At 35.2% G+C, this 16141-nt stretch overlaps 1 protein-coding gene across 1 annotated transcript in view; it reads left to right on the top strand.

Moving 5' to 3' along the window:
* The window catches only part of ACSL5 (acyl-CoA synthetase long chain family member 5), a 105628-nt gene that overhangs the window by 43023 nt on the left and 46464 nt on the right, over positions 1-16141 (top strand). The window contains exons 4-7 of the mRNA XM_053692741.1: positions 1623-1687; positions 2463-2564; positions 3467-3566; positions 11766-11944. Of these exons, the coding sequence (XP_053548716.1) occupies positions 1623-1687; positions 2463-2564; positions 3467-3566; positions 11766-11944 (446 nt within the window). The remainder of the gene's footprint in view (positions 1-1622; positions 1688-2462; positions 2565-3466; positions 3567-11765; positions 11945-16141) is intronic.

Below are 16141 nucleotides of genomic sequence, written 5' to 3'. Positions count from 1 at the left end.
AACACACACTCGTAAAATCAAACTCTCACACACTCTCTCAAAAACACATATACACACACACTCTCACACACACATGCACACACGCTCTCTCTCTGTCTCACACACACACTCAAAAACAAAGTCTCACACACATATATACGCACACTTTCTCAGACACACACACTCTCTCTCTCTCATACATACACTCACTCTCAAGATCAAACTCTCACATACACACTCATTCACACACTCTCACACACACACACACATATATACAAACTCACACTCTCTCACACACACTCAAAACAAACTCTCACACACACATACACACTCTCTCTCTAACACACACACTCGTAAAATCTAACTCTCACACACACTCTCTCACAAACACATAAACACACACTCACACACACACATATACACATGGTCTCTCTCTGTCTCACACACACTCAAAAACAAACTCTCACACACATATATGCGCACACATTCTCACACACAAATATATATACACACACACTCTCTCACACACACACTCAAAAACAAACTCTCACACACACTCTCATACACACTCTCTCTCTCTAACACACACACACACACACTCGTAAAATCAAACTCTCACACACACTCTCTCACAAACACATATACACACACACTCAGAAATCCTCTCAATTGCTAATACTTTACTCCTTGTAATAACATTTCCCATGCTCAATTAGCACTCTGCTGTAGTACCCACTGGTGGCTGCCAAATGTTCTTGCCTCATGGGGCCCCCCTAGCCCATTGGGCCCCTGACAGGAGTCACCCCTGTCACCCCCTGATGGCGGCCCTGCATACTCACACACTCTCACACACACACACACACACACTCTCTCACACACACTCAAAAACAAACTCTCACGCACACATATATGCATACATTCTCACACACACTCTCTCTTAGACACACACTCTCACACACACGCACACACACAAACACACACAAATACACACAAACACTCTCTCTCACACACACACACACTAACACAAACACACACATATAAACACAAACACTCTCTCGCGCACACACACACATACACACACACACTCTCAGAAACATATACACACATATATTCTCACATACACATATATACTCACACACACTAACACACACAAACACACACATATACACACAAACACTTTCGCACACACACATATATACATACACACACACTCTCAGAAACATATGCACACATATATGCTCACATTCACACACACACACACACACACACATAATATTATGTTGTCATTTAAATAAGTATTGACAAGGTACTATATCACCTTAGAAACCATATTTAAAACTTCTCTAAAAGTGCATCTGCTACTGATTATGCTTAAGGGCAGGGCATTCCTTTCCTTTTGTTTGAGTTTGTTAAAATAAGTGTTGTTATCCATGTAATATTCTCTCATGGATGTAATGTAACTCTATAGCTGAGAGAAAATAAAAATATTTTATAATAATGACCAAAGTTCACAATGTACTGTGTTGTAACCTTGTAGACTTAAAACTGTCATACCTGCATACATTCAAATCTTATTAGTCACAACTACTCTTGTTTATCTAGTTTACTGATTATACTATTATTTATATCCATAACATATATAGGAAATGGAGATTGCTTAGGATACAGAAAACCAAACAAACCCTATGAGTGGATCTCCTACAGACAGGTAGGTTCTCACATTTTTCTAAAATTATACACAAATTAGACAAATTTGACCTAGATTCCTAAATAGACCCCATACATGCACAACTGTTACTGCGTATGCGCCAGGGGTGATTTAAAACTATCTACCAGCGTATAATTGGTGACTCGTGTATACAAATTTTTTCCCAACATTTGAAGTAACTTTTCAACATTCTATGAAATGTTATCAGTTTGGGCAAAAAAACCTTCTGAATTTGAAGGACATTGAGTGTATTTTAATTTTAGTTTTATGTTCAATTGATTTCCTAAAATATATCTTTTTTCTACATAAAATATTCAATATTTCTCTTGTAGTCTACTCAGAAAATGTGGATTATTTTATTATCTTTATTTTTATTATTATTTATAGGACAATGGATGGGAAAATGAAATTTCTGTTTGTAAAAATATAATATTTAGTATTTCAAATGCTCATTTTGTAGACACTAGTAATTTTTAGCATAAGTTGTCACAGTGGTTTAAATGATTTAAAGTCTCCTTAAAACATTACAAAGCTCTTTTGAAAGTCGCAACATGACTTTTTAACAAGCACATTCAAATTATTAAATTGCAATAATCAGCTCCTTAACAATAGCTTATTTTCTGAAGTTAGAACATTTAACATCAAAACAAGAATTTCAAATCTGCTCAAATGTCTAAAAAGTATTTCTAAATGTTCTCTTTTTAATGATAGAACAAACTGGTTTTAGTATCAGAATAACAATATCACGTGCATAAGCTGAGTTTATCCATTGCAGGTGACTGACAGAGCTGAATTCCTTGGATCTGGACTTGTGCACAAAGGATGCAAAACCTCTCCAGAACAGTTCATTGGTATCTTTTCACAGAATCGTCCAGAGGTAAATATACTGATAATTGAAGACAGATAGATATAATTAAATATATATTATTTAGATAGATATATAGATAGATATAGACAGACAGATAGATAGATATAGACAGACATGAAGACAGACAGATAGATAGATAGATAGATAGATAGATAGATAGATAGATAGATAGATAGATAGATAGATAGATAGATAGATAGATAGATAGATAGATAGATAGATAGATAGATAGATATAGACAGACATGAAAACAGACAGACACAGATAGATAGATAGATAGATAGATAGATAGATAGATAGATAGATAGATAGATAGATAGATAGATAGATAGAGGCAGACAGACAGATAGATAGATAGATAGATAGATAGATAGATAGATAGATAGATAGATTGATAGATACAGACAGACATGAAGACAGACACATACAGATAAATAGACAGACAAACAGATAGATAGATAGATAGATAGATAGATAGATAGATAGATAGATAGATAGATAGATAGATAGATAGATAGATAGATAGATAGACAGACAGATATAGATAGATAGATAGATATAGATAGATAGATAGATAGATAGATAGATAGATAGATAGATAGATAGATAGATAGATAGATAGATAGATATAGACAGACATGAAGACAGACACATACAGATAGACACACAGTCAGACAGATAGATAGATAGATAAATAGATAGATAGATAGATAGATAGATAGATAGATAGATAGATAGATAGATAGATAGATAGATAGATAGATAGATAGATAGATATAGACAGACATGAAGACAGACACATACAGATAGACAGACAGATAGATAGATAGACAGACAAATAATACAAAGTAAAACCTTTCTAACTATGATTTACGTGTTGTTTGTATGCCTGATTATGTTTTTCTGTACAGGCTGTGATAGCAGAACTTGCATGTTTTACATATTCCATGGTTATAGTTCCTCTGTATGACACTCTTGGTCCAGAAGCCATTGTATTTATTGTTAATAGAGGTGAGAGATTCTTAATACCAAATTAAGTTATCAAGTTACATTGTATTATTAATTAAAAAAATAATCATTTATCATTCAGAATATAACTGTTGCTTTAAAGGGACACTCAGGTTAAATTACATTTTCATGATTTAGATACAGCATGTAAACCCCATTTATTTCTTTCATGAATCAGATACAGCACCCTATTTTAAACAACTTTCAAATTTACTTATATTATCAAATTTGCTTCATTCTTTTGAAATCATTTGCTGAAGGAGCAGTAATGCACTACTGAGAGCACAATTAATGAGCCAATCATAAGTGACAAATGTGTGCAAGCACCAATCACCTTCACCATACTGTTTTTCAACAACAAATACCAAGAGAGATAAGTACATTTGAAAATAGAAGTGAATTTAAAATTGTCTTAAAATGATATCCTCTATCAGATTTATGCAATTTTTTTATTGACTTTCCTATCTATTTAAAAATAATACAAAATGAAACAATAGTGTATGTATGATTATTATTAGTGAAACTGACAGTAAAGTAAAAATTAAACTGTCATGAAGCTGAACACATCTGGTGAGCCAATGACAAGAGGCGTATATGTGCTGCTACAAATCACCAGCTAGCTCCCAGTAGTGAATTAATGCTCCAGCGTCTCACTATGTTTTCTCTTTAACAAAGGATACCAAGAGAACAAAAAAGTGAGATAATAAAAGCAAATTTAAAGTTTGTATAAAATTGCACATTCTACCTGAATCATGAGGTTTAATTTTGACTTTACTGTGCCTTTAAGTATATTTTTTAGGATATATAACAAAAATAAACATATTTATAGTTTCCAATGATAATGTTTTATGTAGACTAGACTTTTGTCTGCATTAGAGCATCTTAAAGATATATCATATATATAATATAAAAAAAGAAAATACTGGCTCCATGTTTTAATAGAGGGTTCTTTTTTATCATGATCACAATCAAATTATTTTTAACCAAGCAGCATTAGATCTTTTGGTAATAAACTGTAGGACTCACTTCAGGTACTCAAGTATAACTTAGCACTCCTAGATTTTGCAAATAAATTGTAGTTGCTATGGTGACCCAATCCGTTCACTTAAAGGGACATTAAACACTAAACAAATCATTGCTGAAGTGATGTATTCAGAGCAAATTTTAGCCTGAGAATAATTTGTAAATGTATTATTAAAAATTATATGTTGTTTAAATATTTTAAAAAATAAGGGTAAAGTTAATGTCCATAAAGCAGTGGGCGGCGCCATATTGTAACTTAGGTTACCTTTTCTGCTGAGACCAATTAGGGACATTTATAAATGGCTCACTAGAGTGTGCAACCAATGACTGTGTGGAATACAGCTGTGTCTGCACTTCCATGTTTAACATGAATTGGAAAACCAACACTATTCAGAATCAAATAAAAGAAAGGAGAACAAAATATATCATGAAAGTATATTACATTAAGTAATTAAACCATTTATATTAATATCTTTAGGTGTTTAATGTCCCTTTAATGGCACCAAGACTCAGTTAAAACCATTGTAGAATATAATTAAGACTTATGTAAGGAGAATGGTTTATTTTCTGGACTTAAAGGGACAGTCTACAATAGAATTGTTATTGTTTTAAAAGATAGAAAAATCCCTTTATTACCCATTCGCCAGTTTTGCACAACCAACACGGTTATATTAATATACTTTTTCTTTCATGTAATTGGCAAGAGTCCATGAGCTAGTGACGTATGGGATATACAGATATACATGCGCTTCTCAGCATTGTTGAAGCCCGATTCCTCTCAGAGTACAGCGAATGTCAGAGGGACGTGAAGGGAGTATCACTTATTGAATACGATAATTTCCCTAACGGGGGTCTATTTCATAGGTTCTCTGTTATCGGTCGTAGAGATTCATCTCCTACCTCCCTTTTCAGATCGACAATATACTCTCAATTTACCATTACTTCTACTGATAACTGTTTCAGTACTGGTTTGGCTATCTACTATATGTGGATGGGTGTCTTTTGGTAAGTATGTTTTTTATTACTTAAGACACCTCAGCTATGGTTTGGCACTTTATGCATTTATATAAAGTTCTAAATATATGTATTGTACTTATATTTGCCATGAGTCAGGTTCATGTATTTCCTTTTGCAGACTGTCAGTTTCATATTTGGGGAATATAACATTTTTTAATGAAATTTATTTCTTACCTGGGGTTTAGTCTTTTTTTCAATTGACTACTTTTTGCAATTTGTGGGCGGTATTAGGCCAGCGGGTGCGTCAAATGCTAAACTTTATTGCGTCATTCTTGGCGCAAGAATTTTTTTGGTGCGAAAAATACGTCTATGACGCAACTTCGTCATTTCCGGCGCCATAGTTGCTGCCAAGACCTTACACACGGTTGCGTCATTAGTGACAAGAGTGTGTCATTTCCAGGTTATTATTTGGCCCCAAAAAAGTTTTTAGTTACGTTGTGCGTCATACTTGGCGCCAAACTTTTTCATTATTTCAATACCCCATTGATGTTTGCCTCTTGCCTTTTTCTCTATCAGAGGGCTATGCTATTTGCATTTTTTCCCATTCCTGAAACTGTCATATAAGGAAATTGATCATTTTGCTTTATATGTTGTTTTTTCTTTTACAATTTGCAAGATATCTCAATCTGATCCTGCCTCAGAAGTTTCTGCTGGAACATTTCTGCCTGACATCGGTTCTACCAAAGCTAAGTGCATTTGTTGTAAAATTGTATAAATTATTTCGCCAAATGTCATTTGTAATAGTTGTCATGATAAACTTTTACATGCAGATAGTGTATCCATCAGTAATAGTACATTGCCAGTTGCAGTTCCGTCAACTTCTAATGTACATGATATACGTGTAAATTTTAAAGAATTTGTTTCTGATTCTATCCTGAAGGCTTTGTCTGCATTTCCACCTTCTAATAAACGTAAAAGGTCTTTTAAAACTTCTCATTCAGTTGATGAAATTTCAAATGACCAACATAATAATTTATCCTCTTCTGATGAGGATCTATCTGATACAGAAGATCCTTCCTCAGACATTGACACTGACAAATCTACTTATTTATTTAAAATAGAGTATATGCGTTCTTTATTTTAAAAAAAGTGTAAATTACTTTGGATATTGAGGTAACCAGTCCTCTTGACGTTCAGTCTAATAAACATTTAAATGCTGTTTTTAAACCTCCTGCGGTTTCTCCATGGGTTTTTCCCATTCCTGAGGCTATTTCTGATATGATTTCTAAGGAATGGAATAAGCCAGGTACTTCTTTTATTCCTTCTTCAAGGTTTAAAAAATTGTATCCGTTACCAGCAAAATCTATAGAGTTTTGGGAAAAAATCCCCAAAGTTGATGGGGCTATTTCTACTCTTGCAAAACGTACCACTATTCCTATGGAAGATAGTACTTCCTTTAAAGATCCTTCAGATAGGAAGCTTGAATCTTATCTAAGGAAGGCCTATTTATATTCAGGTCATCTCCTCAGACCTGCAATTTCTTTGGCTGATGTTGCGGCTGCATCAACTTTCTGGTTGGAGAATTTAGCGCAACAAGAATTGGATTCTGACATATCTAGCATTATTTGCTTACTGCAACATGCTTATCATTTTATTTGTGATGCCATTTTTGATATTATCAAAATTGATGTTAGATCCATGTCTTTAGCTATATTAGCTAGAAGAGCTTTGTGGCTTAAATCTTGGAATGCTGATATGACATCTAAATCTAGGTTACTATCTCTTTCTTTCCAAGGTAATAATTTATTTGGTTCTCAGTTGGATTCTATTATTTCAACTGTCACTGGGGGAAAGAGAGTTTTTTTGCCTCAGGATAAAAAACCTAAGGGTAAATCTAAGGCTTCTAACCATTTTCGTTCCTTTCGTCAAAATAAGGAACAAAAACTTAATCCTCCCCCCAAGGAATCTGTTTCTAATTGGAAGCCTTCCTCAAATTGGAATAAATCCAAGCCATTTAGGAAACCAAAGTCAGCCCCTAAGTCTGCATGAAGGTGCGGCCCTCCTTCCAGCTCTGCTGGTAGGCGGCAGATTAAGGTTTTTCAAGGATATTTGGATAAATTCTGTCCAAAATTAATGGATTCAGAGCATTGTCTCTCAAGGGTATCAAATAGGATTCAGAGTAAGACCTCCTGACCTCCTGTCAGGCTTTCCTGAAGTGTGTTTCAGACCTGGAGTCTTCAGGGGTAATCATGCTAGTTCCTTTTCAGGAACAAGGTTTGGGGTTTTATTCAAATCTATTCATTGTCCCAAAAAAGGAAAATTTATTCAGACCAGTTCTGGATCTGAAAATTTTTAATCGTTATGTAAGAGTACCAACTTTCAAGATGGTGACTATAAGGACTATTCTGCCTTTTGTTATATGTCCACAATAGATTTGCAGGATGCATATCTTCATATTCCGATTCATCCAGAACATTATCAGTTTCTGAGATTCTCTTTTCTAGACAAGCATTACCAATTTGTTGCTCTTCCATTTGGCCTAGCAACAGCTCCAATAATCTTTTCAAAGGTTCTAGGTGCCCTACTCTCTGTAATCAGAGAACAGGGTATTGCGGTGTTTCCTTATTTGGACGATATCTTGGTACTAGCTCAGTCTTTACGTTCTGCAGAATCTCACATGAATCAACTAGTGTTGTTTCTTCGGAAACATTGTTGGAAGATCAATTTACCAAAAAGTTTCTTGATTCCTCAGACAAGGGTCACCTTTTTAGGCTTCCAGATAGATTCAGTGTCCATGACTCTGTCTCTAACAGAGAAGAGACATTTAAAATTGGTTGCAGCCTGCCAGCACCTTCAGTCTCAGTCATTCCCTTCAGTGGCTATGTGCATGGAAGTTTTAGGTCTCATGGCTGCAGCATCGGACGCGATCCCCTTTGCTCGTTTTCACATGAGACCTCTACAGCTTTGTATGCTGAACCAATGGTGCAGGGATTATACAAAGATATCACAATTAATATCCTTAAATCCCAATGTATGACAGTCTCTGACGTGGTGGATAGATCACCATCGTTTAGTTCAAGGGGCTTCTTTTGTTCAGCCAACCTGGACCGTGATCTCAACAGATTCTTTCAGGTTGGGGAGCTGTTTGGGGATCTCTGACAGCACAAGGGGTTTGGAAATCTCAAGAGGCGAGATTACCAATAAATATTTTAGAACTCCGTGCAATTCTCAGAGCTCTTCAGTTTTGGCCTCTGTTAAAGAGAGAACCGTTCATTTGTTTTCAGACAGACAATATCACAACAGTGACATATGTCAATCATCAGGGTGGCACTCACAGTCCCCAAGCTATGAAAGAAGTGTCTCGGATACTTGCTTGGGCGGAATCCAGCTCCTGTCTAATCTCTGCGGTGCATATCCCAGGTGTAGACAATTGGGAGGCGGATTATCTCAGCCGCCAGACTTTACATCCAGGGGAGTGGTCTCTCCATCCAGATGTGTTTTCTCAGATTGTTCAGATGTGGGGTCTTCCAGAGATAGATCTCATGGCCTCTCATCTAAACAAGAAACTTCCCAGATACCTGTCCAGGTCCAGGGATGTTCAGGTTGAAGCAGTGGATGTGCTGACACTTCCTTGGTGTTATCATCCTGCTTACATTTTCCCGCCTCTAGTTCTCCTTCCAAGAGTGATCTCCAAAATCATCATGGAACAATCATTTGTGTTGCTGGTGGCTCCAGCATGGCCTCACAGGTTTTGGTATGCGGATCTGGTTCGGATGTCCAGTTGCCTGCCTTGGTCACTTCCGTTAAGGCCGGACCTACTGTCTCAAGGTCCATTTTTCCATCAGGATCTCAAATCATTAAATTTGAAGGTATGGAAATTGAACGCTTAGTACTAAGTCATAGAAGTTTCTCTGACACAGTGATTAATACTATGTTACAAGCTTGTAAATCTGTCTCTAGAAAGATTTTATTATAGAGTTTGGAAGACTTACATTTCATGGTGTTCTTCTCATAAATTCTCTTGGCATTCTTTTAGAATTCCTAGAATTTTACAGTTTCTTCAGAATGGTTTGGATAAGGGTTTGTCCTTGAAAGGACAAAGCTCTGCTATTTCTGTTTTATTTCACAGAAAGATTGCTATACTTCCTGATATTCACTGTTTTGTACAGGCTTTAGTTCGTATTAAGCCTGTCATTAAATCAATGTATCCTCCTTGGAGTCTTAATTTGGTTCTGAAGGCTTTACAGGCTCCTCCTTTTGAGCCTATGCATTCTTTGGACATTAAACTACTTTCTTGGAATGTGTTGTTCCTTTTGGCTATCTCTTCTGCTAGAAGAGTTTCTGAGCTATCTGCTCTTTCTTGTGAGTCTCCTTTTCTGATTTTTCATCAGGATAAGGCAGTTTTGCAGACTTCTTTTCAATTTTTACCTAAGGTTGTGAACATTAATAGAGAAATTGTTGTCCCTTCCTTGTGTCCTAATCCTAAGAATTCTTTGGAAAGATCCTTACATTCTTTGGATGTGGTAAGAGCTTTGAAATATTATGTGGAAGCTACTAAAGATTTCAGGAAGACTTCCAGTCTATTTGTTTTATTTTCTGGTCCTAGGAAAGGTCAGAAGGCTTCTGCTATTTCCTTGGCTTCTTGGTTGAAACTTATAATTCATCAAGCTTATTTTGAGTCGGGTCAGGCCCCTCCTCAAAGAATTACAGCTCATTCTACTAGAATGAAGCTTCAGTTGATCAGATTTGCAAAGCGGCAACTTGGTCCTCTTTGCATACATTTACTAAATTCTACCGTTTTGATGTATTTGCTTCTTCAGAAGCAGTTTTTGGTAGAAAAGTTCTTCAGGCAGCTGTTTCAGTTTGATTCTTCTGCTTTTGATTTAAGTTTTTTTCTTTCATTTATGAAAATAAACTTATTTTTTTGGGTTGTGGATTAATTTTTTCAGCGGAAAATGGCTGTTTTTATTTTTATCCCTCCCTTTCTAGTGACTCTTGTGTGGAGTTCCACATCTTGGGTATTGCTATCCTATACGTCACTAGCTTGTGGACTCTTGCCAATTACATCAAAGAAAACATAATTTATGTAAGAACTTACCTGATAAATTAATTTCTTTCATATTGGCAAGAGTCCATGAGGCCCACCCTTTTTTTATGGTGGTTATGATTTTTTGTATAAAGCACAATTATTTCCAAATTTCTTTTGTTGGTGCTTTCTACTCCTTTCTTTATCACCCCACTGCTTGGCTATTCATTAAACTGAATTATGGGTGTGGTGAGGGGTGTATTTATAGGCATTTTGAGGTTTGGGAAACTTTGCCCCTCCTGGTAGGATTGTATATCCCATATGTCACTAGCTCATGGACTCTTGCCAATATGAAAGAAATGAATTTATCAGGTAAGTTCTTACATAAATTATGTTTTACCTCTGTGATTACCTTGTATCTAAGCATCTTCTGACAGCACCCTCCCTGATCACATGACTGTAACTGTTTAAAATCTATTGAGTTACATTTAGTACTGTGTTGTGCTAACTCTTAAATAACTCCCCAGACGTGAACACATTGCTATCTGCATGGCCCACATGAACTAGCAGTCTTCTGATGTGAAAAGCAAATACAAAATCATGTAATTAAGAGTCTGTCTTTAGTGGCTTAGAAACAGGAGGATATTTAGAGGTTTAATGGTTATAAAGTATATTAATATGGTTAATATGGTTGTGCAAAGCTGGGGAATGGTTAGTAAAGGCGTTATCTATCTTTTTAAACAATAACAATTTTTGTGTAGACTGTCCCTTTAACAGAACATACGAAGGTAAGATACTGGAAAAGATGGCTTAATCATTTATTTTAAAAAAATCTTTAAATTATTTTTTTCAAGCATTTTAGATGTATTAAAATATTTTTAAAAATGTTTAACTTTATGAATTGGGGTTTAAAATACGGTCCTGCTTATTAATTCTGTATTTTTTAATTTCTGTTATGTATTGTTTTTAATGTATTCTGGATGTATAACTAATGCACAGAGCTGCCTTTTAATATAAAAAAAATATTGTTCTTTTTTGTATTCATATATTTACTATAGTCAAGTGTTTGTAGATTCATTAATTAAAGGAAGCTCTGTGTTTTTGTTATAAACATACTATTATTATTATTATTAATTAAATTGTGGTGTCAAGCCCTGATGTAAGAACATCTGTTATGTTTGTGCTATGTTTTTCAGCTGAACTCTCTGTGGTCATATGTGACAAACCAGACAAGGCTGTTGTCTTACTTAATAACTGTGAAAAGGGGCTAACACCAGTACTGAAAACAGTTATCCTGATGGAAGGTTTTGAAGATGGACTAAAAGAAAAGGGTGCAAAATATGGAGTTGAGATTCTGTTAATGAAAGATGTTGAGGTATTTCACAAATGAGTAATGTATTTGCCCATAAGACATGTAAATTGTTAGCAGATATATAAATAAATATATATATATACACATATAGGGCTAGATTTATTAAAGCTGAGGCGTACAGGGGCGCGTACGCCTCAGCTCGCCTGTGGCGTGGCGAAAATACCCGCAGGTATTCGGCATTGCACACGAGCGCAATTTTGCGCTCGCGTGCAATCCCGCCCCCTGCCCGTGCACAGCCAATCACACGGGGGCAGGAGCTGTCAATCTCCTCGGTCTGACTAGACCGAGGAGATTGAATTTCGCCACATTAGAGGTGGCGAAGAAGCTAAGGAAGCAGCGGTCTGGTGACCGCTGCTTGATAAATGACGGCGAGCAAGTTCTTGAGAGAACTTGCTGCCGTATGGGCTTAATAAATCTAGCCCTTAGTATACACATATAGTACACTTCTTCTAAGTTTGTTATGCAACAATTTAAAGTGCACCCTGGAGGCTGCTTGGTATTAGTGTGTGCTGAATCCACTTGGGACATATATATATATATATATATATATATATATATATATATATATATATATATATATATATATATATATATATATATATATATATAAAGCAAAGTCATGTGTAGGAATGCACACCATATATTTAGTAGCAGCTGCTAGGGTGCAATGTCAAAACAGTATGTACTATGCAAAAAAGGCAGCACTCACTGGTCATTTGCAAGTAAAATTTAGCTTTTAATAATACAAAAAGTTAAAATCTTGGGGAAAACATGATGTTTCGATGCCTAACTGGCATCTTTTTCAAATGTCCCAAAAGGTAAATCCATAGTGGTCACACAAGCTATATGGTGTTCTCCATGAGAGCATGTACACCACATAGCTTGTGTGACCACTTTGGATTTACCTTTTGGGACATTTGAAAAAGATGCCGGAGAACACCACATAGCTTGTGTGACCACTTTGGATTTACCTTTTGGGACATTTGAAAAAGATGCCAGTTAGGCATCGAAACGTAATGTTTTTCCCAAGATTTTAACTTTTTGTATTATTAAAAGCTAAATTTTACTTACAAATGACCAGTGAGTGCTGCCTTTTTTGCAGATTATATATATATATATATATATATATATATATATATATATATATATATATATATATATATATATATATAAAGTTGTTTTAAATCAGTACTCATCAGTATACATTCAATTGAATAAAAGATGTCTACCAGTGTTATAACTACTCACGTAAGCATTTTTTCAAGAATAAGTATTTGCCAAAATTCTTCCAACTAAATCTGATTATTTCTATTAACCTTTTATGACATTTAATTATAAGAACTGTTATTTATAAATGATCTAAAGAGATTTTGAAATACCATAGATACATTTTAAGGAGATATTAATGGATTAGCAAAAGCTATATATTTGTTAATGATAATTGGTTTCAAACTGAAAAAATGCAGTTGTTCAAATGTAACATTCATATATTCAATGTGAATATTAATTCCTTTAGACTTGCATTTGAGTAAGACAATCAGCTTTCTAAAGTAGATAGATACAAAATAAATGTTACATTCTACAAACAAATATTAAATCAGATAAAGGTAAAAATTATGTTTTTTTGTTTTTTAGCAAATGTTCACCCAATATTTGACATTTGTTTACAAGAAATTAAAGTGAGCAACAGTTGTTATTTTAAACACATTTACAGATACTTTCACCCATCTCCTGGGTCTCTTCTCTTAGTTAAGCTATCCAAAATGGATATGTATTTGTGTATGTGTGTGTATATGTATGCATATATGTGTGCATTTGTGTTTAAGTGTATATGTGTGTGAGTGAGTGGGTGTGTTTATATATTGAGTGTGTGTATATATATATATATAACTGAACCAAATAGCAGGATGAGCAAGAGATTAGTGTGGCATGGAAATCACTCAGTATGGTAAATGGTGAGTATTAATTCAATGTAACACAGTCAATGTATGAAGCAAGTAAAAAAGTTCCAGATTAAATCGGAAACTTCTCCTTCATGAGGATACTGTTTGCTGTTGCCATCGAATGTCCACAATGGCAATGGGGAAAGTGAACCCCTTGTGCAATTATGGAAAACAGTACCTGCCAAACAATATCTGTAATTATAAGCCGGCTCAGTGCACTCACCGATCTGTCCTTCCGAAGTCCAGGCTCCGTCACAGATGCTGTCACTCGACCGCCCCACACCTCAACTGCTGTTTGTTAATCCTTGGTTCTCCAGTCGTCCTTGCGAGGACCAGGCTTCGTCACAGTAGGTCCCGGTAAAGAGATGCTGCACCGATGTGCAGCCACTAGCTTCTGTAGAGCCGTCAAAACCGGAAATGACCACAATATTCTGTGAACCAATGGGAGAACTGGAAACAGGAGGTGCGTCCGTGGGCCTGTGCGTCTGAGCCAATGCTAGTCTCCAGATATCGATGCTGTGAATCCTCTCACCAAACAGCCGACTCCACGGCTTGCCACTTAGGAAGTGTTGCTGCTCTTTAGGGCATAGAAATCCAACCAGAGAAAAGGAGCAATGAGCAGCAACAATGAAGTAAAATAAAACGTAGCTTTTATTGAAGCATAGGCATTAAAAGTTCATGGAGGTGCAAAAGATACAAGTGGAAAATGACAGTATACGCGTTTCGGCGTTGTGCCGTAATCACTACTGCAGCATTGCTCCTTTTCTCTGGTTGGATATATATATATATATATATATATATATATATATATATATATATATATATATATATATATTCATGTGTGTACATGTGTGCATGTGAGTGTGTGTGTATAATCATGTGTGATGTATGTGTGTGTTGTGTATATATGTGTGTTCATATGTATGTGATTGTGTATATGTGTTCATATGTATATGATTGTGTATATGTGTGTTCATATGCATGTGATTGTGTATATGTGTTCATATGTATGTGATTGTGTATATGTGTGTTCATATGTATGTGATTGTGTATATGTGTTCATATGTATGTGATTGTGTATATGTGTGTTCATATGTATGTGATTGTGTGTATGTGTGTTCATATGTATGTGATTGTGTGTATGTGCGTTCATATGTATGTGATTGTGTGTATGTGGGTTCATATGTATGTGATTGTGTATATGTGTGTTCATATGTATGTGATTGTGTATATATGTGTGTTCATATGTATGTGATTGTGTATATGTGTTCATATGTATGTGATTGTGTATATGTGTTCATATGTATGTGATTGTGTATATGTGTGTTCATATGTATGTGATTGTGTATATGTGTGTTCATATGTATGTGATTTTGTATATGTGTGTTCATATGTATGTGATTTTGTATATGTGTTCATATGTATTTGATTGTGTATATGTGTGTTCATATGTATGTGATTGTGTATATGTGTTCATATGTATGTGATTGTGTATATGTGTGTTCATATGTATGTGATTGTGTTTATGTGTTCATATGTATGTGATTGTGTATATGTGTGTTCATATGTATGTGATTGTGTATATGTGTTCATATGTATGTGATTGTGTGTATGTGTGTTCATATGTATGTGATTGTGTATATGTGTGTTCATATGTATGTGATTGTGTGTATGTGTGTTCATATGTATGTAATTGTGTATATGTGTGTTCATATGTATGTGATTTTGTATATGTGTGTTCATATGTATGTGATTGTGTATATGTGTGTTCATATGTATGTGATTGTGTATATGTGTGTTCATATGTGTATATATATATATATATATATATATATATATATACACAATCACATACATGTGCATGTATGTGTGTCTAAGTATGTATACACATGCACAGGGCCGCCACTAGAAATTTTGGGGCCCCTGACTGAACCATTGATCAGGGCCCCCCCCCCCCCCTCTTGACATGTGCAATTTTTGACCAAGTGACTAAAACGCATATGCACTTTATTCTTGTGTCTATTTAAACTTGGAAATGTTGTATATGTAGTTACATACACAGACACACTCATACACTGAAACACACAAACACACTCGCACATAAGGATTCACATATAGACACTCTAGCAGACAAGCAAAAAAACACACTCAGACACAGACACCCAAACAGACACTCAGCACTTGTTTACGTTGACCTGACAAGTAATGAGGTAAACTACAGTTTTGTAAAACAAAGGAGATTTAGAAAACAAAATAT

Source organism: Bombina bombina, chromosome 9 (genome assembly GCF_027579735.1).
Source record: "Bombina bombina isolate aBomBom1 chromosome 9, aBomBom1.pri, whole genome shotgun sequence".
Classification (NCBI taxonomy): Eukaryota; Metazoa; Chordata; class Amphibia; order Anura; family Bombinatoridae; genus Bombina; species Bombina bombina.
The sequence above is the reverse complement of the archived record's forward strand: the minus strand, read 5'-3'. Positions and strand labels throughout refer to the sequence as shown.